At 43.6% G+C, this 25,493-nt stretch overlaps 1 protein-coding gene across 1 annotated transcript; it reads right to left on the bottom strand.

Annotated features, from left to right (window-relative positions):
* Window positions 1–1,943: 1,943 nt before the first annotated feature.
* Window positions 1,944–24,814, bottom strand: LOC145359609 (uncharacterized). The gene is made up of 5 exons (XM_080214311.1): window positions 24,738–24,814; window positions 5,034–5,150; window positions 4,809–4,910; window positions 3,276–3,404; window positions 1,944–2,017 (listed from the first exon to the last, which is right to left on the bottom strand). Exons 1-5 carry the CDS (start codon window positions 24,772–24,774, stop codon window positions 1,944–1,946), a joined length of 459 nt encoding a protein of 152 aa, XP_080070437.1. The 5' UTR covers window positions 24,775–24,814.
* Window positions 24,815–25,493: the final 679 nt, after the last annotated feature.

Raw genomic sequence — 25,493 nt, 5'->3', positions numbered from 1 at the left:
GTTAACATAGAAGAGGAAGCAGGTCATATGTAACACGCTCCCAAATTCAGAATGCACCACCGGCCTTGCCATTACATCCTTGGGTATGGCCAAAAGGACAATGGAAATGTATCCATATCGATTTCTCTGGGCCAGTGGAAAACTACATGTTACTAGTGGTCATGGATGTATAATCAAGGTGAGATGCAGGAAAACAACTACCGTACAGACAATCCTGGACAGACTGGACAACATGTTCGCCAGTTTCAGGTATCCGGAGGAAGTGGTAAGTGCCAATGGGCCACAGTTTGTGTCACGGGAATTCGAGGAGTACCTGGAACTGCATGACATTCGGCATGTAAAGTCTGCACCATATCATCCGGCGATGAACAATCTAGCGGAGCTATTTGTGCAGTGGTGAAACACTGCTCGGAGGTGGCAAAAGGTGAAAAATTGATGAAGCAAAGAGTTTTTAAATATGTATTGAAACACACCGCATATAACGGCAAAACGCTCCCTGACGACATTGATGATCGGTAGATAGTGATGGACAATATTCGATCTACCGAGGCTGGAAGAGACCAGGCGAGTGAGAGGCAGATGGACCAGTGAGCGGAACATGCAAAACTGAGAACCTTTTCAAAGGACGATATAGGACTAGTGAAGAACTATGTGCTGGGTAGGAAGTGGGTTCCAGCAGTAACACTAGCCAAAACTGGACCGATGTCCTACACTGTGGAGATGCAAGACAAGTTGCAATGGCATAGGCATGTGCCCAATTACTGGCAGCAGCAGGAGTGGAGACACCAGCAGGGAGATGGAAACAATTCAGCCAGAACCGGCAGAGATTCTTGTGGAAAGAAGCAGGGGATATGGCTACAGCTTTGGTTCTTGAGTCATGAGTAGTGAATGATGCGTATATGGAAGAATCATCAGAGCCATGAGCGCAGGAGAGGGACCGAAGGCCAATCCCACTTCCAGGAAATAACCTCCACAAAACTGTCGGCCTCTAGACCGATTGATCGTGTCTTTTTAATGTTAAGTGAATGTTATTACTGTGCTAATGTGATGTGTAAATAGTTAATTAGTATTCGTGGATGGGAAATGCTATTCTGACCATGCACATAAGAAATAGGAGCAGGAAAAGGTCATCTAGCCCTTTGAGCCTGCCCTGCCATTCAATAAGATCATGGCTGATCTGAAGTGGATCAGTTCCACTTACCCGCCTGCTCCCCATGACCCTTAATCCTCTTATCGATGTAGGCAAATAGTTTGTTATGGAGATTGGTACTTAGAAGGGAAGAGTGTTGTGTGTGGGGCATAGCTCCTTTAGGAGGATAAGTCAGGTGACCCAGAGGGTAAGGTGATCTGCCTGGGAAACTGCCCCTACAGACACTCAAGGACTAGAGTGCAAGAGTACAGTTCTTCAATAAGCCCTATTGTTCTTGTGGCTTACCTTTGGTTCGACTTCTTGGGAGCCACCCCACCCCCAGTCGTCTCAGACTTAACAATGGTTAGACTTTCTCTTGTTGGAGATGGTCATTGCCTGGCACTTGCGTAGCGTGAATGTTACTTGTTACTTGTCAGTCCAAGCCTCGACATTATTGCTTGGTATCTAAGGAGTTGCAAATGGGCTTTACAAAGGTTCCTGCAGTATTGTGACTCTAAAACTTCTTAGATGTTAAAATAGCCTTTCCAGCTCTTAGATATTACAATGGCATCTTGGCTGTTAGATATTAAAACTAGCCTGTCAGCTATAAACTAGCCTGCCTGCTTCTGCAGTTGCTGGCAATTATACCCTGGTTCCTCTGTGATTTTTCCATTTGTGTATTTGGGTTGTCAGTATTACGCACATTCTATGACTCTCAAAATTAGCATCTGTATACCTCCGCTGATCTTTTAGTCATCTAGGTAAGCTGTTTCCAGATGAAGCTATTTATATTTGGTTCTGTCTATTAATATCTTTACTGGGAAAGGTCACATCTCATCATTCCCTTTGAACGCGAGCTACTGCTATTGCTAGGCAGATCTATGACACCTGCCTCATGTGAATTCCAAGACTCAAAGCAGATGAAATGCATGCAGTACACAAATTCCAAAGCCCAACATAAAAATCTTAAAAAAAAGTGAAGGAGGACAGCAGTTCTTTTTATGGCAGTTGCTGCCGTAAAGTAGGTAGGTTTAAAGGGCCCACTGAAAGTAACAAGGCAGGGTGAAGATAAGTGTCCAATGTAAGCGAATGGGATTTGAAGAGGGGGGGAATGTCAGATATTGGGGCAGGAAGGTAAACATTGAAAGGTACGGGTGTGTTGGACATTGAGGGGGGTTAGACATCAGGGCAAATAGGGGAATCAGATATTGGCTAGGTGGAGAAGGAGGACTTTGGAGGGGTAGGGATTGAGTTGGGGGAATCAGACATTGGAGGGAGTTTGACATCAGGGAATGTCATGGAGAAGTTGGGGTGTGGATATTGGGGTGTGAGATGGAGTCAAATGTAGGGGGTTCGATGGGTCAGATAATGAGGCGGTGAGGGGAGGGGTTAGGCAGGGGGATTGGTCAGTCATCAGGGAAGTGTGGAGTGGGGTTGGGTCACTGGGGGTGGGGGTGCGGGCAGCAGGGGAGGAATCGGGTAAGGTCATGGTCCAGCTGGTTCAGGCTGGGGGGCTCAGGTTGGTGCTGGACAGGAGGGGATTTAACCTCATCAGGTCAAGGAGTCATGTCAGGCAGTGAGGAGAATTCTTTGGGAGTGGAGGTCTGAGGTGGAGAAAACCGTAATGGTGTGCTTAGTTGGGGAACAAGTGGATGAGATGGGTGAGTCCTCTATGGGTTGAGAGTGTTAGCAGACTCTTGTGGGGATCAGTCTGGGTACTTAAAATTGTTACACTGAAGTTAAAAAAAGTTTTTTTTTTCAGAGCAATTATTAGCATAGCTCTGGCAGAAACATTCAAAGTTAGGGATTTATTACTTTGTAGGATGGTTCCCAGTACTGCATAACTGTCTGGGTCAAGGTGATGCTTCTGGACAATTGTGGTGCAAATGCTTACCTAGGGACTTCATAGAGAGATTCCTTAGTCCATCTTTGGGGTACCCCTAAATCTGCCACTAGGAAGTCAAGAAGTAATGGGCCAATAACTTTCTTCAGAATGCAAACAGGATAGATCGACAAGCAATCTCAATTTCTGATCTCACCAGAATTTCAGATACAAGATAGTTGAATGAGTTGGCGAGAGAGAGAGAGAGAGAAAGAGAATATTGGAAAAACCAATTGCAAACAAAGTGTGACCATTCAAACTTACCCTTCTGTATCAGAAATGAAGTTTTGACTTGACGACCAGATTTCAAATAAAAGAAGAGAATATAAATGGTTGTTGCTGAAGCAAAGAAAATTCCAAATCCTTCAACAGCTCTGTATATTACGGGATACACTGGAAAATGACAAGATAAAGTGTTTGTGAAATGAAGGGTTATTCAGCAGATTGTACAATGTCAGAGAAAAATCTGATCATCAATTTCAGTCAGATGTTCATGGGTTCATGCCCTATTCCAGAGTTTGAACATGTCATTCAGGGTGATACTTCAGTCTCTACATACTACACTGCCTTTCAGATAAGGTGTTACACTGAGGCTCCATCTGTTGTCTGTTTAGATGAACGTAAGAGATCAAATGGACAGAGTGCTGAGTCTGACTACATTCAAACAGTAACTACTTGACCCAAAATAGTAACTAATTGCCTTTAAGGGCTTTTTCACATTCTGAAGTGCTTTGTTAGAACATCACTGTTATAACATTTTGCGTTCAGAGGAAAATGGACAGGGTGGGCTGGAGGATGGGAGGTGGATAATGACGGAAGACACTGGCTCTTCAATTTCAGGTGCAACTGAAAAGAGCATACCTTGCACTTTACCATTCACACCCATCAAATCAGTGCATGAAGTCAGACCCACTTCATTGGCTAGAAATAGATATTCTAAATCAGTATTGAAAGAAAGTTCCATCATCAGAGTTATTGTCTTACTGTTGGCATGTTAAGATGGATTCCTGTCTTTTGTGTATCAGATCTCTTGATACTAGCTGAAAAAAATAACAATCCTCCCGGCCAATGTTCAGCCCCCAAAGGTGTCAAAGGGTATAAGAGGTGGGGCGGAAAGTGGAGTTGAGGCCATAATCAGATTAAACACGATCTTACTGAATGACAGAGCAGGCTTGAGGGGCCAAATAACCGACTCATGCTCCTTATTTGCATGATCAACTTTAGGGCAGCATGGTGGCACAGTGGTTAGCACTGCTGCCTCATAGTACCAGGGACCTGGGTTCAATTCCTGGCTTGGGTCACTGTCTGTGCGGAGTCTGCATATTCTCCCCGTGTTTGTACGCGCCCCCTCCAGGTGCTCCAGTTTCCTTCCACAGTCCAAAAGACATGCTGGTTAGGTGCATTAGGTGCTAAATTCTCCCTCAGTGTACCTGAACAGGCAACTAGGGAATTTTCACAGTAACTTCATTGCATTGTTAATGTAAACCTATTTGTGACACTGATAAATTCACTTACAAAACTTAACACCAAAACAAATAACCTGCTCATTGACAAATTTGTTGTTTCCTGTGGTTTAACTCCAAAGACTACATCAGGTACTCTGGAATGCCCTGGGGCCTGACGAAGCACCACATAAGTGTACATTATTGTGCTCTCTTTTACAACTGCTGGGACAAGAGGAAGATGGGTTGCAGACACCACAATCTCTTCCAGTCTTCAGACTTTCCATGTTTCTATCTGGTGAGTGATATAGAAATGTGGCTGGTGAGTGCACTTAACTATAAACAAAATACTTACCTGGATCAACAATACAGAACAGGGCTCCAATCAACAGAAAGATAAAGGCAAGTGTTTGGAAGGCAATGACAACAGAAGTGAGTTTCATGTGTTGCACTGGAACTAGAAACACAAACAAATGGATGAGAGATTCATTTCACAGCTTACCAATAAGTTAAAGAGTCTGGAAATATTTCTTCAGCACAAAAATGTGCAAACAGAATGGATATAAAATGCATTTCTTACCTTTGTACTTCATCAAGGCAAAAAAGATTATGTAACCTTCAATAGCAAAGGATGTTGATGTGCTAACCAGAGCCAGCAGAGATGCCATGAAAGACAACTCATGCAGTAACAGCAATTCTGAAAGAAGAACCATTATCAATCCATTTCAGTATAAATCACAGAAATATAGATCATAATGCAATGTAATATGAAGCCAGGAGATACTACCTGAAAATTTTCATTCTACTTTTCAATTTGAAATATGTTCCTTGTAAATGCAATAATTGGTGACCACCAGTTAGCTAACAAAGAACAACAGGTTTATTACTTTTTACAACTCTGCACAGGGTGCTACAGTCGATGTGTTCATTCTCAGCTCAATCTGGCTGCAAAAGCCCACACTTTGCCCCAAGATCTCCACGAGCATTCCTCATTGGGCAATTGGGTCGCATGATCCTTCTGACGCATGCCCTTTAAAGGAGCCAACTACCACATCCCTCCATCTTTAAGTCTCTTATTACACAGTACTTTGAGAACTTATACAATTTCAAAACATTAGCAATAATGAACATTTTTAACACAGTTTATTGGCAACCCAGAGGGCGATTTTCTGGCCTTGGTGCACCTGGCGCAGATCGCGCCGAAGCTGGAAAATTGTGCGTGGCCAGTGCCAAATGGTTTACAATCGTCTCGGTCTTTTTCTATTGGTGGAAACCGGATCGTACCCAGAAAGGATGTGAAACCAATTCGTATATTTAAAGTAGCATTTAAATATGCTTTGCCTGTTCGAAACCAGATTCTCCCAGCTCTCAAGATTTTTTAAAAAGTTTATTTATTAGTCACAAGTAAAGCTTACATTAAACACTGCAATGAAGTTACTGTGAAGTTCCCCCAGTCACCATAGTCCAGGGCCTGTTCAGGTCAATGCACCTAATCAGCACGTCTTTCAGAATGTGCAAGGAAACCGGATCACCCGGAGGAAACCCATGCAGACATGGGGAGAATGTGCAAACTCCACACAGACAGTGACCCAAGTCGGGAATCGAACCCGAATCCCTGGCGCTGTGAAGCAGCAATGCTAGCCACTGTGCTACCCAATGCTCAGGTGTGGCATGAGTCTGATGAGAATCACTAGCGCAGTCCAGGTCCCGGCAATGCCCGGGGGTGTTCAGAGGCCACTGAAGCCCCCAAGTGGTCAGGGACATGGCTGGCAGTGCCACCTGGCAATACTGGCACTGCCAGCATGCTAGGACACTGCCAAGGTGGTGGGCCTCAGCAGAGACTATGAACGGGGGTGGGGGGGGGGGGGATGTTGGGAGGCCTGCAGGGGATATCACGCAGGGGTGGAACACAAAGGGGCAGCACGTTGGGCATCATCAAAGGAGTGCATGCCAGTGTCATAAAGGGAGTACATGCCAGAGATCATGAAGGGAGGACATGTCGGGGGGCAGGGGTCATGAAGCAGGGAACTGTCAGGGTGTGGGGAAGTATGCCGACTATGAGGTGGGGGAGTCCGATATCCATGGGGGAGGAAGGGGTCGTCCCAGTGTACTGTGAGATCAGCGTACATTCCAAAATGGCACCCAATCATCTTGCAAACAGGCTCACCAGTGTGTTTAGGCCTCACCCTTTGCAGAACCAACAATTCACCACTCTCCCAAAAAACAGCAAAGCATGGGACAATTGTGGTCCAGACCATGCAGAACAGACCAGTGCAGATTGCTCTGATTTTCTTGCCCATCATTTTTTGGGAAAATCATGGTCTCAGTCTATGAGAGGACTTTTTCTTTCTCTGGGAGTGACATAGTTCAATTGGGTGAGGTTCAAAATGAGTAGTTTTGGTTGGACTTAGCTTCACTAAGACTCTCTCCTGGTAGCAGCACGTCACTTTCCACTATTTCCTCGGATTCACTGAGAGCAGCATTTCAGCCTGCTACTGGCTGATCAACCATGTTCTTAAATAAACTTTATTTGATAAAAGCTTTTTAGTGGGTCACTTGAATCATACCTGGAGTAAAACACCTTATGCTCACTCATGCTAAATTCAAAGGCTAGAAAACTTAGGGCGGGATTTCCGACCATACTTGCCCCAAAATTAGAAAATCCCAGCTTAGGTCAACAGATATTTGCATAGTCCACCCTCCCCCGCTCCCCACCCCACCTCCATCCACTACAGGCAAGACAGGAATATTCCCCCCTAAGCGTCTAGGCTATCTTCATAAAACACCTTCCAGTATCTGGCCTGGATCATATGACAATCAATTTTTCACCCACGCAGCCAATTTCTTGATTATCTGGGCCTGCTCCTTCTAGAAGCTCTCTCAACATCTGCAGCAGGGGTGGCGGCAACCTGCTGACTTGTTGGTTCTGTTGCCTTGGAAGAATTTGATGGACTGTCTGCTGGACAGCCAAGGCATGAAGCTGTCTTCCTGTAGACCAGCTGCTCCCCTGCAGTGACCAAGGACAAGGTTAAAGGAGTCAATGGCAGGGGTGGGGTGGGAATTCATAAGGGTCAAACAACCTCTGTGATTCCTGGGTGAATGTCTCAGGGCTGTCCAGCTGCCGCTCCTCCTCCCTGTGGGTGCCCAAAGACCCAGCTTGACTCCATGAGGGGAACGGATACCTGAAGGGAGAGCAATGCATGCACAGGTCAACACCACTTTAGCCCACAGGTGGATGGATCTCTGACTTGCATGACACCCTGTCGAGAGGCTCCAGCACCTCTAACTGATGTTCTCCTTGATGGTGGCACTGGAAAGACCATAAGAAATAGGAACAGGAGTAGGCCATTCAGCTCTCTGAGCTGCTCCACCATTTAACAAGATTGTGGCTGATGTAACACTCATTAAGTCCACTTTCTTGCCTTCTCTTAATTTCCCTGCTGATTAAAAAACTGTAAAAAGTCTGACAACACCAGGTTTTAGTCCAACCTATTTATTTGATAATATACTCACAAGCTTTCGAGGGGACTGCCTCTTCGTCAGGTGAATGGAGAGTTCTGGCCTCAGACAGAGCATATAAAGCACAGACAGTTTAGAGATTACTGATTAAAATGCGAATCCTTACACCTAACCTGCTGTTCAAGACCTGAAGTGGCTGATAATGTGAGTGGAAGGAGCACTGATCACAGTTTAAAGAGATGTGTATTGTCTCCAGACAGTACAGTAAGTGAGGTTTTGCAAACCCAGGCAAGTCACGGGGGTTACAGATAGTGCGACATGAACCCAAGATCCCTGTTGAGACCGTCCTCATGTGTGCGGAACTTGGCTATCAGTCTCTGTTCAGCTGAACAGAGACTGATAGCCAAGTTCCGTACACATGAGGACGGTCTCAACAGGGATCTTGGGTTCATGTCGCACTATCTGTAACCCCCGTGACTTGCCTGGGTTTGCAAAACCTCACTTACTGTACTGTCTGGAGACAATACACATCTCTTTAAACTGTGATCAGTGCTCCTTCCACTCACATTATCAGCCACTTCAGGTCTTGAACAGCAGGTTAGGTGTAAGGATTCGCATTTTAATCAGTAATCTCTAAACTGTCTGTGCTTTATATGCTCTGTCTGAGGCCAGAACTCTCCATTCACCTGACGAAGAGGCAGTCCCCTCGAAAGCTTGTGAGTATATTATCAAATAAATAGGTTGGACTAAAACCTGGTGTTGTCAGACTTTTTACTGTGTTTATGCCAGTCCAACGCCGGCATACCCACATCATGATTAAAAAACTATCAGTCTCAGCCTTGTAAATGTTCAAGGACGTGGCCGGGGGTAAAGAATTCCAAAGATTCACACTCTGAGAAAATAACTTTTTCCTCAAATCCATCTTAAATGAACAGCCTTTTATGCTGTGACAATATTTCTAGTACCTACATTTACCCATGAGCAGAAACATCCTCCCAGTATATACCATGTTTAACCCTAAGAACTTATATGTTTCAGTCATATTACTTTGCTCTGAACTCCAAAGAGTACAGGCCCAACCTGTTCCTCATAAGGCACTTCCTCTACACCCAGGATCATTTGAATAAACCTCTTCTATACTGCTTCCAGTGATAATACATCTTTCCTTAAATAAGGGGGCCAAAACTCTACTCAGTGTTCTAAATTTAGCCTCACTAGTCCCTTGTACAGTTACAGCAACACCTCTTTACTTTTATATTCCAGCCCCCTTGAAATAAAAACCAGCTTTGCCAGAAAGGCTACACGCTAGCTTTCTGGGTTTCATGAACAAAAATTCCCAAGTCTCTTTGCTACAGCTTTCTGAAGTCTCTATTTAAATAATAATCCACCCTCTTTCTTTCTTCCAAAGTGAACAATCTCACATTCTTCCTGCACTGAATTCCATTTGCCTACTTTCTGTCCACTCACTTCATTGGTCAATATCTCTCTGAAAACTATTTATATCGCTCTTACAACTTGCCTTCCATTCCACCTTTGTATCATCTGCGAATTTAGCCACTGTACACTCTGTTACTTCTTCCAAATCATTAATAAATATTGTTAATAGCTACCATTCCAGCACTGACAGCTGTGGCAGTATACTGGTTACATACAGCCTACCAACCCGAGAAAGACCCCTTATTGCTATTCACTGCTGCCTGTTAGTTAACCAATCCTATTCATGCTAGAATATTACCTCTGACATGATATTGCCTTTTTGTGGCACCTTGTCAAATGCCTTTTGAAAATCCAAATATACAACATCAACTGATTCTCCCCTATCTACACTGGCTGATACCACCTGAAAGAATTCTAGTAAATTTCTCAGACATGATTTCCCCTTCATGAAACCATGCTGACTTTGCTTGATCAGATTATGACTCTCCAACTGTGCAGCTATTATCTCAAGAATCGATTCTAATATTTTTCCAGTAACTGAAGTTAGGCTAACTGGCAGTGAGAGTGAGAGGGGTGAGCAGGAATGACAGCATCAGCTGCTTGCAACACAGAGGCATTCTTGGCTCTCAGTTTTCTACATCATGCCTGGATTCTCACTGGTGGAGGGCCAGTTCCAATTTCCAAATTTCCAATTGGTCAGTCCTGCTGCATACCTGCCAGCTGAGCTGTCCTCTCCTCAAACTCCCTGAGAGCCCTCAAATGTGGACGCCCTTCACCAGCTCTATCCCCTGCCCCGTCTTATCACTTCCATGCAGATTATACCTCAATTTATCCTGCTCAAAAGCAACAGAAAAGATGGATTTGAGAGGAATTGTTTGTTGCATCCATTTGTACATAGTTATTTTACATTCATTTCACATATTTCTAATCTTAGAAATAACCCACTATGTACAAACCCACAGCATTAATACTCTTAAGTTTTCTAGAAGGTTTGTGGCCAACTCCCTCTAGAACACTGAGCCCATCCATATGCAGGAAGGCATCTCATTTGTGGGGGTTGCTGGTGCCCTCTGCACCTGAGCCCATTCTGCCAACGCCCCCACTTTCCGTACAGCATTGGTATCTCTATGGAAAAAAGTACACCATCTCAGAGGCGCTGAAGTGTGGCTATGACCTAATGTTGTTGCCACTGAGGACATGTACCCTGACATTCATTAGTTTCATTGTGGTTGGTATGAGCAGCTGAAAGTTCTCTTACCCTGGCAACTGGATGAGCTGGCTCATCCTTTCATGACATTGCTTGGCTGATCTCCGCTGTATAGCTTGGGCACTTACAACATTGGCGAGCTGTGCCCATGCAGGGTGTATTCCCTGCTCAGCCTTCTCCTCTCATAAGCTGGGTATACAGCACTCCTTCTCACTGCCACTGGGTCGAGGGGGATGCACAGGGAGGCAGCTTATAAATACGGCACCCAGATATGATGGTAAGGTGTGCGCCATCCAGTCTGCCCTGCTGTTCTTGGCATCGAAAAACCCCGCATAATTAATAACAGCAAGCACTCAAGATTCTGCAGGATTTTCCATTAGCCTCTGCAGTATGAAATACTCCTGAGTCCTCTATGGGACTTAGTCCCTATGGGAGAATTCCACCCCATGAATCCACAGCAGTAAGCTACATTTAACTCTATAGCAGTATAACAACCTGCAACATGCATTTGCCTCTCAACTTCCAACATATTCCTTTTGTGCACAGCTGCACATCAACCCGGAAGATCCTGGAAACACAAGGTCATTTACAAGTTGACCTTTTAAAGAACCCTTGCATGTACCTCGTCACACAAAACAATTTAAGCATAGCAGACATTGGAATGAACTAGCCGCACAGCACAAAAAAAAACAGAGATTGAGAATGTTGCATTTCACTCAGAAACATAAATTAGAACTATGATAAGACATACCATTAAGAATGAGCAAATGCGTGTATTCTTTCTGGCTGATCCTGTTTTTGACCACACAAGTATACAACTCACAGTTCATTGGCTGTTTTACTGTCAATGTTCTGTTGTTATTGGACATTTTGTAAGTTTCATCACTTTGAAGTGGGTGATCATTTTTAATCCACCAGACTGCCTCTACTTCTCCATGACTCAGATAACAATCAAGATAAATAACACTCTTTTCATGGCTAATACTTTGAATTATCACAGGCTGTTGCAAAATATCTATTAAAAGAGAAAAAAATTATGTGAAGACAATAATTGAACTTGATGTGTTTGTCTTTAAATAGCATGATAACAAATATCAGGCATAAGATTCAATTTATAACTTTACCTCTACAGCTCTCTGGTGCAAGAAGTTCCAAAGAGACTCAACTCTCAGAAGAAATTCCTTCTCACCTCAATCTTAAACTGGCATCCATTTACTCTGAGACTATGCCCTCTCCCTTCAGGGAAAACATTTTCTCAGCATTTGTTGAGACAGCATGGTGGCACAATGGTTAGCATTGCTATCTCACCAACAGGGACCCAGTTCCATTCCAGCCTTAGGTAACTTCTTGTGTAGAGTTCACACATTCTTCCTGTATCAGATGGCTTCCTCCAGGTGCTCCAGTTTCCTTCCACAGTCCAAAGCTGTCCATGCTAAATTACTCCTTAGTGTCCAAAGGCGTATAGGCTAAGTCGAAGCACGGGGTTACAGGGGAGGGCTTGTGTGGGAGGATTGGCGCAGATTCAATGGTTTGGATGGCCTCCTTCTGCATTGTAAAGATTCTATGGCGTTTACCCTGTCAAGACTAACACCCGCCTGGCCTGGAGGGGGACACAACTAGATTGGACCACACGTTCACCCCACCAGGCTAAATAACCAGTATGGATGCAGGAGAGGCACCTGCCAGGCCAACTTGCTGTCGTTCCAGTCCAGAAAGGCTAGCCCATTTCAGGGACCAACTGCCCAGCTGTTGCTCTGCCGACTAAAAGCACCAAGCACCAGAAGCTGGAGCACTCAAGCTGTGCAATGTCCAAATAGGACCTCAAAATGGAAACCCCTAAAGAAATCAATATTTCCCTTTCAAACACCTGACCTTCAACCTAACTCCAATCCCTATGTGCAAACAGATCAGCCTACAGGTTACCAAAGTGGAACAGACAAGAGCTAAGCTGGACGAGAGCAACTCAGCCCCATGATCCCAGGGTTTGGAACCCACAGTGAGGTATCCAACACTCTCCTTTGGGTCACTTCCAGCAAGTTAACCATCACTCACCCTTGGGATTAACCATCCTGGAAAACCTCTAGATCAGGATGATGGAATGCCAGACCCCAACATAGGGAAGTGAAGTCAGAATTTCTGCACTAAATAGACTTCCCCAGGCAGATTAACTTCAAAGTCCCCAAGTCACCCAAACCTTCCAATCTCAGGGCCAGACAAAATCTTTGTGGATGCCAGTCCCAGGGTTCAAACCTAAGAAGAAAATGCAGCAGAGAACTTTCAATTCCTTTGCTAAGTGATATGCCAGTATTAGAGAAAATACCTGTACACTTCTGCACTTCCTTCTCCAAGGCCATGTAAAAAAATCAAATGGAATGGAATTAATTTAATTTTCTCCAATGGGGGATCTGTGTCCTGGCCAGAAGACAGGAAGGAAATTATATATGGCTACTCCATAAAATTGTTTTTATTTTAAAAATTAACAAAGCTTTACCCACCAGCCATGACTCATACCAGAGGGATTTCTACCCTTCAGAAACTAGGCAGGGGCTCTACATTTCTAAAGAACAACTCTGGCCACCAGAGACCCAATGCCTCCAAGGGGAAAGGAATCCAGTCTCCTCAATTAAACATCCTAAGGTTCCAACCCTGGGAAAATACATCTTTTGTCTAACACCCAAAAGAAGTAGTGGGAGGTACGTCACATGACATCCTCTAAACTGCTGGAACTTGTAATATTGCTGTATGGAGCTGAACCCAGGCAAACCACCATCTTACCATCTAACATATAACTGTAGAAAGAACTCTCTCCAGGTATTGCCTGACCCCAAACTACACGATGAACTACTGGAACATTGGAACATTGGAACTTCTGTATCCGTGCTTTCAAGAGACTTATTCATCTCTACGTGCCTTCTCCCATTATGGAAGTCCGTGCTTCGAGAAAGACTACAACAGTCTACTAATCGCTAAAGAAATGCACCATAAGACTTTTGATTTTGGACTCATGGGAAACCATTACTCTTGTTGTTAGCTTGGTCTTTTCTTGCACCCCTTTCTTTCCCTTATCGCTCATTTACTGTGCGAGTTCAAATGGGAAACTCATTTTCTGCATTTTGTGTGTAAAATAAATCAACCCTCTTATTTTATCTCGTCTTGAGTTCACTGTGAGATTATTAAGTTTGCATCATGCCAAACTGAAGGGTTGGGAAAATAAGCCACCACTTAAAAGAGAAATCAGAAACCAAAGCACCTCATTGTTTACATTCACGTAGTTAAAGGAGAAATCGGGGCTGTTTAAAATAATCCCCCTCTTGTCTGTAACATATTCAATATAACAATGACTTGATTTATAAGTTTAGTTTGGAAATTTGTGGTGACTTTAATTATTGCATGGTGAGAAAACAGATACTGTTTTGGTAAGAGTAGAGGTGAGATTTATGATTGTTGGTAAATGAGAAATTGTGACTGCATTTACTGGCGGGTTGACCACACACATTCCTGCCTCAAAGGGGTTGTGTTGGTCGCCTCCTCCTTTCTTCCTCCTCCTCCTCAAATGGTCACTCTATAACTAGTGATAAGAATTGTGTCCTCATGATGGCAACACTAACAAACAACAAACCACCATGATGAAAGGAAAGTCGATGAAGCAAATGAAGATGGCTGAGACTTCAATGACAGTCTGAACAACTCCTGCAGCAATATCCTAGGACGTGTATGGTTGTGCTCCCAACAACCGAGATCACCTTTATGCTAGTTATGACTTCTTTCAGGGGATGTGGCTTTTACTGACAAGGCCAGCATTTGTTGCCCTTCCTTAATTGTCCTTGATCTGAGTGGCTTGCTTCAAGAGCTATGAGTCAACCACATTACTGAGGGTCTGAAGTCACTTGCAGGCCGGTCTACGCAAGGATAGCAGATTTCCTTCCTCAAAAGACAATAGTGAATTAGATGGGCTTTTATGATAATTAATGGTAGCTTCATTATGTTTTCCCCAATTGCCATTGATTTTATTAGGGTTCCTTGGAGCTTCTCTTTGTCAAATGTTGCCTGAATGTCATTTCTAAGATTTAGCTTTTTGCTGGTCTGGCCTACGTGCGACTCCAGACCTACAACAATGTGGTTGACTCTTAAACGATCTCTGAAATGGACTAGCAAAAAACCCAAAAAAAAAGAAACTAGACGGACCCCCCCCCCCCCTCCCCCCCTGGCATCGACTTAGGAAAACCCAACCCAGGTGACCTTGCAAAATCTTCCTAACATTTGGGGATTTGCCCCAAAATTGGGAGAGCTGTTTCACAGATTAGCCAAGCAAGAGCCTGAAATGGTCATGCTGATGGAACTATACATTACAAATAATGTCCCAGACATCACCATTAGCACCCCAGGATATGTCCTGTCCCACTGTCGCAGCAGAAATGGCAGTTCAATAGTATGCAATAGGGAGGGAGTTGCCCTAGGAGTTTTCAACATCAACTCTGGACCCCATGAAACCCCACCAAATCAAACATGGGCAAGGAAACTTTCTGCTGTTTACCATGTAGCATTCCCCCCTCAGCTAATGAATCAGTACCACTCCATGTTGAATACCATTTGGAGGAAGCATCGAAGGGGGCAAGAATGCACAATGTACTCTGGGTGGGTGGGTTTTAATATCCATCACTAAAAGTACCACTACAGATTGAATGGCTGAGTCCTAAAGGACATGGATGTAGACTTGGTCTGCGCTAGTGAGGGAAACAGAGGTATTCTTCACAAACCTTCCTGCTGAAGATGCATCTGTCCACGACAGTGTTGGCAAGAGTGACCACCACCACAATCCTTGTGGAAGTCCCGTATTCACACTGAAGGAACCCTCCACTGCATTGTGTGGCACTACCAATGTGCTACATGGGTTAGATCTTGAACAGATTGAACAACATAAGACTGGCCAACCATGAGGTGCTTGGATCATCAGCTGCAGAATTGCATTCAACTACAATCTGTAACCTCATGGCCCAGCATATTCCCACATTGTACTATTATCATCAAGCCAGGAGATAACCCCTGGTTGACTGCAGGAGGGCATGTCAGAGCAGCAACGAGATATATCTAGAGGCATATCAACCTGGTAAAGCTATAACACAGAAGATCTGGAGTCAATGGGAATTGGGGGAAAACCCTCTGTTGGTTGGAGTCATATCTGGCACAAAGGATGATGATTCTGGTGGCTGGAGGGCCATCATCTCAGTTCTAGGATATCACTGCAGGACTTCCTCAGAGTTGCATCCTGGGGCCAACCATCTTCAGTTGCTTCATTAATGACTTTCCTTCCATCAAAAGGCCAGAAGTGGGGATGTTCACTGATGATTGTACAACGTTCAGCACCATTCGCCTTTCCTCAGATACTGAAGCAGTCCATGTCCTAATCCACACTTGACCAGAAACTGAATTGGACAAGCAATTTAAATACAAAGGCTACACAAGGCAAGGAATGAGTGCAGCTCCCACAACACTTAAGAAGCTCAGCACCACCCAGGACAAATCAGCTTGATTGGCACCCCTTCCACAAACATTCACTCCTTCCACCACCAATGCACAGTGTACACCATCTACAAGATGCACTGGAGGAACTTAAGGTTCCTTCAGGAGCATCTTCCACAGCCACTGCCATCAAGATAGACAAGGAAACATATGGGAACATCACTATGTGGAAGTTCCCCTGCAAGTCAGACATCATCCTGACTTGGAAATACATTGTCATTCCTGCACTTTCACTGGGTCAAGATCCTGGAATTCCCTCCTACATAGCACTGTATTGTATCCATTTTACATAGACTTCAAGGGTTCAAGAAGGCAGCTCACCTCCACCTTCTGAAGGGAAATTAGAAATGGGCAATAAATGCTGGCCTAGCCAGCGGCGCCCACACCCTGTAAATGAATAAAAAAGTAGCGGGAAATGCAAAGCCATAAGGTTATGGGCTGTGCTGGAAAATAATTCTACTGTTGATGATGTCACGCAATGTCTTATGGATGCCCAGTTTTGACTCAGGGTCAGTAAGGGATGGAGCATACAAACATATAAATTTGCCAGCAGTTAAAGCTAGGCATTCCAAAAATAAGACAGAATTAAAACCACTCTATATGATTGCAGGCAGCATTCACAAGACAGATGAACTAACTATAGAAGTTAATGGATTCATATCCAAATTGTCACGACATAATGACTGCATGGTGATCAAAATTGGGAACTGAAATTAAGGGTATTTAGGAAAGGTAGACAAAAAGGAAGAGGTGATGTCACACTCTCAATAAAGAATGTGATCAGTACTATTATATTCCTGCAAAGGAATCTCTGATTGGAAGATTTGGAGTTTGGGTGGAGCTAAGAAATAGTAAGCGGTAACAAACATTAGAATTATTTATAGGCCACCATGTAAGAGTGGCAATGTAGGGCACAGTCTAAATCAGGAAACTAGAAATGAATGTAATAAAGGTAACCGTAAGTAAACCTAATTAGTACTAATGCTGAAGAGGGTAAATTCCTGGGATGCATTAGTGATGGTTTTAGAACAATGTGTTGCAGAATCAACTAGAGAATGAGCTGTTTTAGATGTAGTACTGCATATTGAGAAAGTGCTAATTAATAATCTCATTGTGAACAAACCTTTAGGAAAGAGTGACCATAATATAATAGAATTTTACATGCAGCTTTAAAGTTTTGGAGTTTAATCATAATTGTGTTGCAACCATGACTAACAAGTTAAACATAAGAAATAGGAGCAGTAGGCCATCAAGCCCCTCGAGCCTGCCCCGCCATTCAATAAGATCATGGCTGATCTGAAAGTGGTTCAGTTCCACTTAGCCGCCTGCTCCCCATAATCCTTAATTCCCTTATTGATCAGAAATCCATCTACCTGTGACTTAAACATATTCAACGAGGTAGCCTCCACCACTTCAATGGGCAGAGAATTCCAGAGATCCACCACCCTCTGAGAGAAAAAATTCCTCCTCAAATCTGTTCCAAACTGACTCCCCCTTATTTTGAGGCTGTGTCCTCTAGTTCTTGTTTCCTTTCTAAGTGAAAAGAATCTCTCTGCCTCTACCTCTACCCTATCTAGCCCCTTCATTATGTTATATGTCTCTATAAGATCCCCCCTCAGCCTTCTAAACTCCAACGAGTATAGGCCCAATCTACTCTATCTCTCCTCATAAGCTAACCCTCTCATCTCCGGTATCAATCTGGTGAACCTTCTCTGTACTCATTCCAAGGCCAATATATCCTTTCGCAAATAAGGGGACCAAAATTGCACGCAGTACTCTAGTTGCGGCCTCACCAATACCTTGTACAACTGCAGCAAGACCTCCCTGCTTTTATATTTCATCCCCCTCGCAATAAAGGCCAACATTCCATTTGCCTTCTTGATCACCTGCTGCACCTGCAGACTGAGTTTTTGCAATTCATGCACAAGGACCCCCAGGTCCCTCTGCACAGTGGCATGTTGTAATTTTTCACCATTTAAATAATAATCCATTTTACTATTATTCCTTCCAAAGTGGATAACCTCACACATTATACTCCATCTGGCAGACCCTCACCCACTCACAGCCTATCCAGATCTCTCTGCAGACTTTCCGCATCCTCCATACAATTTGCTTTCCCACTCATCTTTGTGTCATCCGCAAACTTTGTCACCCTACACTCGGTCCCCTCCTCCAGGTCGTCTATGCATGTGGTAAACAGTTGAGGCACCAGTACCAATCCCTGCAGCACGCCACTCGTCACCAACTGCCAACCAGAAAAACACCCATTTATTCCAACTCTCTGCTTCCTGTTAGGTAGCCAATCCTCAATCCACACTAACACTTTACCCCCAACTCCATGTACCTTAATCTTCTGCAGCAACCTTTTATAAGGCACCTTATCGAACACCTTCTGGAAATCTAAAAACACCACATCCACCAGTTCCCCTCTGTCAACCGCACTCGTTACATCTTCATAAAAATCCAGTAATTTCATCAAATACGACTTTCCCTTCATGAATTCATGCTGCGTCTGCTTGATCAAACCATTCTTTCCCAGGTGTCCTGCTATTTCTTCTATAATGATGGATTCCAGCATTTTCCCAACTATGGATGTTAAGCTAACCGGCCTGTAGTTACCCATCTTTTGTCTACTTCCTTTTTTAAACAGCAGCATAACATTAGCTGTTTTCCAATCAGCCGGCACTTCCCCAGAGTCCAGCAAATTTTGATAAATTACTACTAACACATCTGCTATTACTTCTGCCATTTCTTTCAATAGCCTGGGATGCATTCCATCTGGGCCCAGGGACTTGTCTACCTTTAATCCCATTAGTCTACCAAGCACTACCTCTTTAGTAATGATAATCATTTTAAGGACCTCATCCCCTACAGTCCCATGACTGTTAATGTTCGGTAAGCTATTTGTATCCTCTACCGTAAAGACCAACGCAAAAAACTTGTTTAAGGCCTCAGCCATTTCCTCATTTCCCATTATTAAATCCCCCTTCTTGTCTTCTAAGGGTCCAACATTTACTTCAGCCGCTCTTTTCCTTTTTACACATTTGTAAAAATTTTTACTATCAGATTTTATATTTTGCGCTAGTTTAGTTTCATAATCTATCTTTCCTTGCTTTATTGCTTTCTTAGTTGTTTTTTAAAGCGTTCCCAATCTTCTAATTCCCCACTAGTTTTGGCCACTCTGTACGCATCAGTTTTTAACTTAATACTCTCTATTTCCTTCATTATCCACAGCTGGTTATCCCTTTTCTTACATTCCTTCTTTATCACCGGAATATATTTTTGCTGAGTACTGAGAAAAATCTCCTTAAAAATCCTCCACTGTTCCTCAGCTGCCCTACCAACTAGTCTGCGCTCCCAGTCTACATTAGCCAATTCCACCCTCATCCTATCGTACTCCCCTCTGTTCAAGCAGAGGACACTGGTTTGGGACCCTACTTTCTCACCCTCCACCTGTATTAGAAATTCAACCACATTGTGATCACTCATCCCAAGAGGATCACTCACAAGAAGATCTTTAATTCTACCTGTCTCAATACACAGGACCAGATCCAAGATAACTCGCTCCCTCATAGGTTCTGTAACATACTGTTCGAGGAAACTATCCCGACAGCATTTTAAGAACTTTTCCTCAAGTCCACCACATCTGACTTGAGTCAACCAATCAATATGCAGGTTAAAATCCCCCATGATTACTGCCGTTCCGTTTTTGCACACATCCATTATTTGCTTGTTTATAGCCTGCCCCACCTCAAAGTTATTATTTGGGGGCCTGTAGACCACGCCAACCAGTGACTTTCTTCTCTTACTATTCCTTATCTCTACCCACAACGATTCCACATTTTGCTCCTTAGAGCCTATATTGTCTCTCACTACCGCCCTGATGTTATCTTTTATTAACAGAGCTACCCTGCCTCCTTTTCCTTTCTGTCTATCCTTCCGAAATGTCTGATACCCCTGGTTATTCAGTTCCCAGTCCTGGTCACCCTGCAACCACGTTTCTGTAATGGCCACTAGATCATACGCATTTGTACTGATTTGTGCCATCAACTCATTCACTTCGTTTCGAATGCTACGTGCGTTCAGGTAAAGTGTCTTTACGCCAGCTTTCATCTGGACCCGATTTGCTGTAACGCTACTAACCTCTCCTGAGCCCTCGACTTCTTTAACTAGTTGAACGTCCTCAACATTAATCTGCACTCGTACCCTCTCCTTTACTTTTGATTTTGTAATTCCCCATACCCCTGAACCCTCCCCCCACTACTTAGTTTAAAGATTCTATTAGATCAAAAGGAAGAGGCTTATAAAGTTGTAATAAAAAAGTAGTAAGCCTGAGGATGGGCAGCAATTTAAAATTCAGCAAAGGAGAAAGAAGAAATTGATAAAGAGAAAATAGAATAGGAAAGTCATCTAGCAAGGAACATGAAAACAGGCCTTAAAACTTTTACAACTGTTTAGGAAGAAAATGACTGGCAAACACAACCGTGTGCCCACTTAAAGGCAGAGAATGGATAATTTAAATTAGTAATTTGGAAATGGCAGTGAAACTAAACAAATACTTTGTGCCTGCCTTCACAGGCGAAAATACAAAGAAACTCCCCTGAAATGTTGGGAAGTCAAAGGCTAGTGAAACTAAGGACATGAAAGAAATTAGTATTGTCCATGTATTGTCTGTGGCATCAATTGACCTGAATTCAAGAGCAACACCACAGACCCATTAGCCTGACATTAGTGCTAGAGAGAATATTAGAATCTATGATCAAAGATGTGATAATTAGGCACTTTGAAAATAATTTTGGGATTGAGCTCAGTCAACATGGATTTATGAAAGGGAAGTCATGTTTTATAAATTTGTTGGAGTTCTACGAGAAAGTTACTGGATAAGGGAGAATCAATGGATGAGATGTATTTGGATTTTCGGAAAACTTTTGATAATATCCCACACAAAAGGTTAGTCAGCAAAATTAGAGCTCATGGGATTGAGGTAATGTACTAGCATGGATTGAGGATTAAGAGTAAGAAAACAGAGAATAGGGATAAATGGATCATTCTCACATTAGCAGGCTGTGGCTACTGGGGTAAACACAGTAAAAAGTCTGACAACACCAGGTTTTGGTGTTTGGTGTTGTCAGACCTTTTACTGTGTTTACCCCAGTCCAACGCCGGCACATCCACATCATGGCTACTGGGGTACCGCAAGGATCAGTGCTTCAGCCTCAGCTATTCACAATCTTAATAATTTGAATGAGGGGACCAAATGTAACATTTCTGACTCTGCTGATGACAAATCTTAATAGGAATGTGAATTGGGAATAAATTGTAAGGATGCTAAGAGCTTCAAGGAGACAGACAGGCTTAACGAGTGGGCAAGAACATGGCAGATGAAATATAATGCGGAGAAATATGAAATTATCCACTTTGGTAGGAAAGACAGAAATACAGAGTATTTCTTAAATCTTAAGCAATTGGGAAGTATTGCTGTCCAAAGGAATCAGGGGTTCTTGTTTATAAATCACAGAAAACTAACATGTCAGTGCAACAAGCAATTAGGAATGGTATGTAGCCTTTATTGCAAGGGATTTTGAGAACAGGTGTGGAAGTCTTGCTACTCTTGTATAGAGCACTGATGAGACTACAACTCTGAAGTATAATGGGCAGTTTTGGTCTCCTTATCTAAGGATATACTGGTTATAGAGTGCACTGACCAGGCTCATTCCTGAGATGATGGGATTTGTCTTATGAGGAGAGATTGAGGAGACTACGCCTATATTTTCTAGAGTTTAGAAGAATAAGACGTGATCTCATTGAAGGGTATAAAATCCTTACAGAGCTCAATAATAGTCGCAGAAGCTATGTTTACCTCAGTTGTGGGTGGAGGGGGATCAAGAACCAAGGGACACAATCTCAGAATAAAAGGGAGGCCATTTAGAACATAGAACACTACAGCACAAACAGGCCCTTTGGCCCACGAGTTGCGCCGATCACTTCTATACCTACTAAGCCATAGACCTATCTATAACCCCCAATCCCATTAGATCCCATATACTCATCCAGAAGTCTTTTAAAAGACCCCAGCGAGTTCGCCTCCACCACCACCGACGGCAGCCGATTCCATTCACTCACCACCCTACTTACCCCTAACATCTCCTCTATACTTGCTTCCCTGCACCTTAAATCGGTGTCCTCTCGTAGCAACCACTTCAGCCCTGGGAAATAGCCTCTGAGAATCCACCCTATCTATTCCTCTCAACATCTTATAAACCTCTATCAGGTCGCCTCTCAACCTTTGTCTCTCCAGGGAGAAGAGTCCCAGCTCCCTCAATCTATCTTCATAAGGCATGCCTCCCAATCCAGGCAACATCCTTGTAAATCTCCTCTGCACCCTTTCAATAGCTTCCACATCCTTCCTATAGTGAGGCGACCAGAACTGCACACAGTACTCCAAGTGGGGTCTGACAAGGGTCCTATAAAGTTGCAGCATTACCTCCTGACTCCTAAACTCAATCCCTCGATTAATGAAGGCCAGTACACCATACACCTTCTTGACCACGTCCTCCACCTGCGAGGCCAATTTAAGAGTCCTATGGACCCGGACCCCAAGATCCCCCTGCTCTTCAACACAACTAAGACTCCTACCCTTGATATTTAGGACCAAGGTGAGGAGGAACTTCTTCTGTTAGAGGGTGGTGAATCTTTGGAATTCTCTGTCTCAGAGGAATGTGGAGGCTTAGTTATTGAGTATGATAAAAGCAGAGGTTCCTACTTTTGCCCCCAGATAATAACTTTGAGGTGGGGTGGGCTATAAACAAGCAAATAACGGATGCGTGCAAAAACGGAACTGCAGAAATCATGGGGGATTTTAACCTGCATATTGATTGGTTGACTCAAGTTGGATGCGGTGGACTTGAGGAAGAGTTCTTAAAATGCTGTCGGGATAGTTTCCTCGAACAGTATGTTACAGAACCTATGAGGGAGCGAGTTACCTTGGATCTGGTCTGTGTAATGAGACAGGTAGAATTAAAGGTCTTCTTGTGAGTGATCCTCTTGGGATGAGTGATCACAATATGATTGAATTTCTAATACAGGTGGAGGGTGAGAAAGTAGTATCCCAAATCAGTGTCCTCTGCTTGAACAGAGGGGAGTACTATAGTTTGAGGGCGGAATTGGCTAATGTAGACTGGGAGCGCAGACTATTTGGTAGGGCAGCTGAGGAACAGTGGAGGATTTTTAAGGAGATTTTTCTCAGTACTCAGCAAGATGGCGTTGAGGTAGATTAGTCGTGGCTTAAATTAAATGGCAGAGCAAGCTTGAGACCAAAAGGCCTGCTTCTGCTCCAATATCAATCTCATTTAGCACAATGGTAGTGCTGCACAACACAAACAGTTGAACATTATTGGGTGAATGAAAAAAGATCACACAGAACAAGACAAGGTATTAGTTTAGGTGGACTGACCATGCTAAATTGCCCTTTAGTGTCCAAAGATGTGTAGGTTAGGTGGATTAGTGGGGCAAATATGAGGGCTAAGGCAGGGGGAAATGGCCTGGGTAAGATGCTCTGTTGGAAAGTCGATGTAGGCTCAATGGGCTGAATGGTTTCCTTATGCACTGTTGGGACTCTATGATTAGAAAAGAGAGCAGATGGGGGAAGTGGAAAAAAAATATCTACCCAGGTGTTCTACTTACATCTCAGTGATGACCAGCATCCAAGAGGCCTGCACTTCACTAAGGACTTCATGGAAATTTAAGCTTTAAAAAGTTTATTTATTAGTGTCATAAGTAACATTAACACTGCAATAAAGTTACTGTGAAAATCCCCTAGTTGCACCACTCCAGCACCTGTTCAGGTACACTGAGGGAGAATTTAGCATTGCCAATTCACCTAACAAGCACGTCTTGTGGACTATGGGAGGAAACTGGAGCACCAGAGCAAAGCAAACCCACACAGATACCAGGTGAGCGTACAGACTTCACACAATGACCCAACCGCGAATGAAACCCGTGTACCTGGTGCTGAGGCAGCAGGACTAACCACTGTGCTGATACCACAATGCAAATCTCAGAGCAAGATGAAGGGCAATGTTGCCAATGGAAGTAAAGATGACACTGGCTCTGAAATTTAGTGTCTCTGGCGCCTTGCAGCCTACTATTGTTAACCTGAGTGTCCAGTGCACTACTGCAAAGGAAGTTCACTGAAGCTTTTTACACAAAAAAAATTCTATTTCATTCCTAAAGAGCACAAACTTGCAGCTTTCCCCACTGTGCAGGGTTCCACTGAATTTATGTATATTTGAGGGCAGTCGTCAATTTTGCATTGTACTGCAAACAAAATGATTCCATTCTCAAAGTGCTGCTAACACATTGTGCAGATAAATGCCCAGGACCATGTATTAACTATGCAACTGTTCTGCCAACTGTATTTTTTATATTGCAACCACCACAACAAGCCATAGGATTGTTATCAGGTGAGAATATCAGCTAATGACAAGGGTCATGGCTCTGGTTTGCAGCCCGTGTATATGTGCACAGCACGCATACGAGAGCGAATTTGCCGAGATCAGATGGAGCAAACTGCTGACTTATTGATACAGTGATTTCACTACTGGATACCTCCGAAGGGCTCTGCATTTATTTTTATTTCAACCCAACTTGCGTAACGCTTACCTGCACTGGTTGTTTTCTCAGTTTTGCTTGTTGGCATTTTCCTGTGGCCCTCCAGGTTTTATTCTGTGACAGGGAAGTGCTTACATTTCTGACTAACTTCTCTGGCAGGCTTTATGTAACAGATACTGGGTGAAATGTTTCCATATTTGCAGAGGGCTGGCTGTCACCATGACAAAACTAGCATGCAGCTCATTGGCAAAGAATGCTGTGCAGTGTGGCCAAACAAAAAGAAGGCATGTCCCACACCATCACACTAGTGTGGTGGTGCTGGAAAAAGTTGAAGTAATACTGGGAATCCAGGATGATTGCAATCTCCAATAAAAAGGGGAAGGACATCCCCCCCCAGTGGAGCTCCCGAGGTCACCTTGGTCAGGATGCAGTGCCAGGCATGTCCCTCCCCCCCCCGAGGCTATACATACCTGTGCACCCCTGGCGGATTTTCTCTGCTTGGTTCACATTTTTAAAAATCTGTTGTAAACGTCGTTGATGATCCCAATGTGAAATGTGGGGTGAAGATATGGCAGGGAAGCCCTTTAATGTTCTTGATCAATTTAAATGAGGTTCCTGGCCTGAAAACGACTTCTCGCTGTTGAGATTGTCGTTTTTGATTCTTACAGGATTTTGCATCCATATCACCGTTCATGCATGTGAATCCTGACCACTGTTTAAAAAGCTGCTACATTTATAATTCCTCATGCACCATCTCACAGATGGTTTTTTTTTTAACACATCTGAGGTGGCCTCATCCAGGTCATT

Source organism: Carcharhinus amblyrhynchos, chromosome 2 (assembly GCF_965287045.1).
Source record: "Carcharhinus amblyrhynchos chromosome 2, sCarAmb.v2.hapA, whole genome shotgun sequence".
Lineage (NCBI taxonomy): Eukaryota > Metazoa > Chordata > Chondrichthyes > Carcharhiniformes > Carcharhinidae > Carcharhinus > Carcharhinus amblyrhynchos.
This window is presented reverse-complemented; position numbering and strand designations above follow the sequence as displayed.

Bases quoted from the DNA above. Each gene is read 5' to 3' on its own strand.
- LOC145359609 (XM_080214311.1), bottom strand. From the start codon at position 24,774: ATGCCAACAAGCAAAACTGAGAAAACAACCAGTGCAG. The intron at 5,151-24,737 runs GTAAGCGTTACG...TTCTTCTTTCAG, and splicing joins TGAGAAAACAACCAGTGCAG to AATTGCTGTTACTGCATGAG. The intron at 2,018-3,275 runs GTAAGTTTGAAT...CACATGAGGCAG, and splicing joins TTCATTTCTGATACAGAAGG to GTGTCATAGATCTGCCTAGC.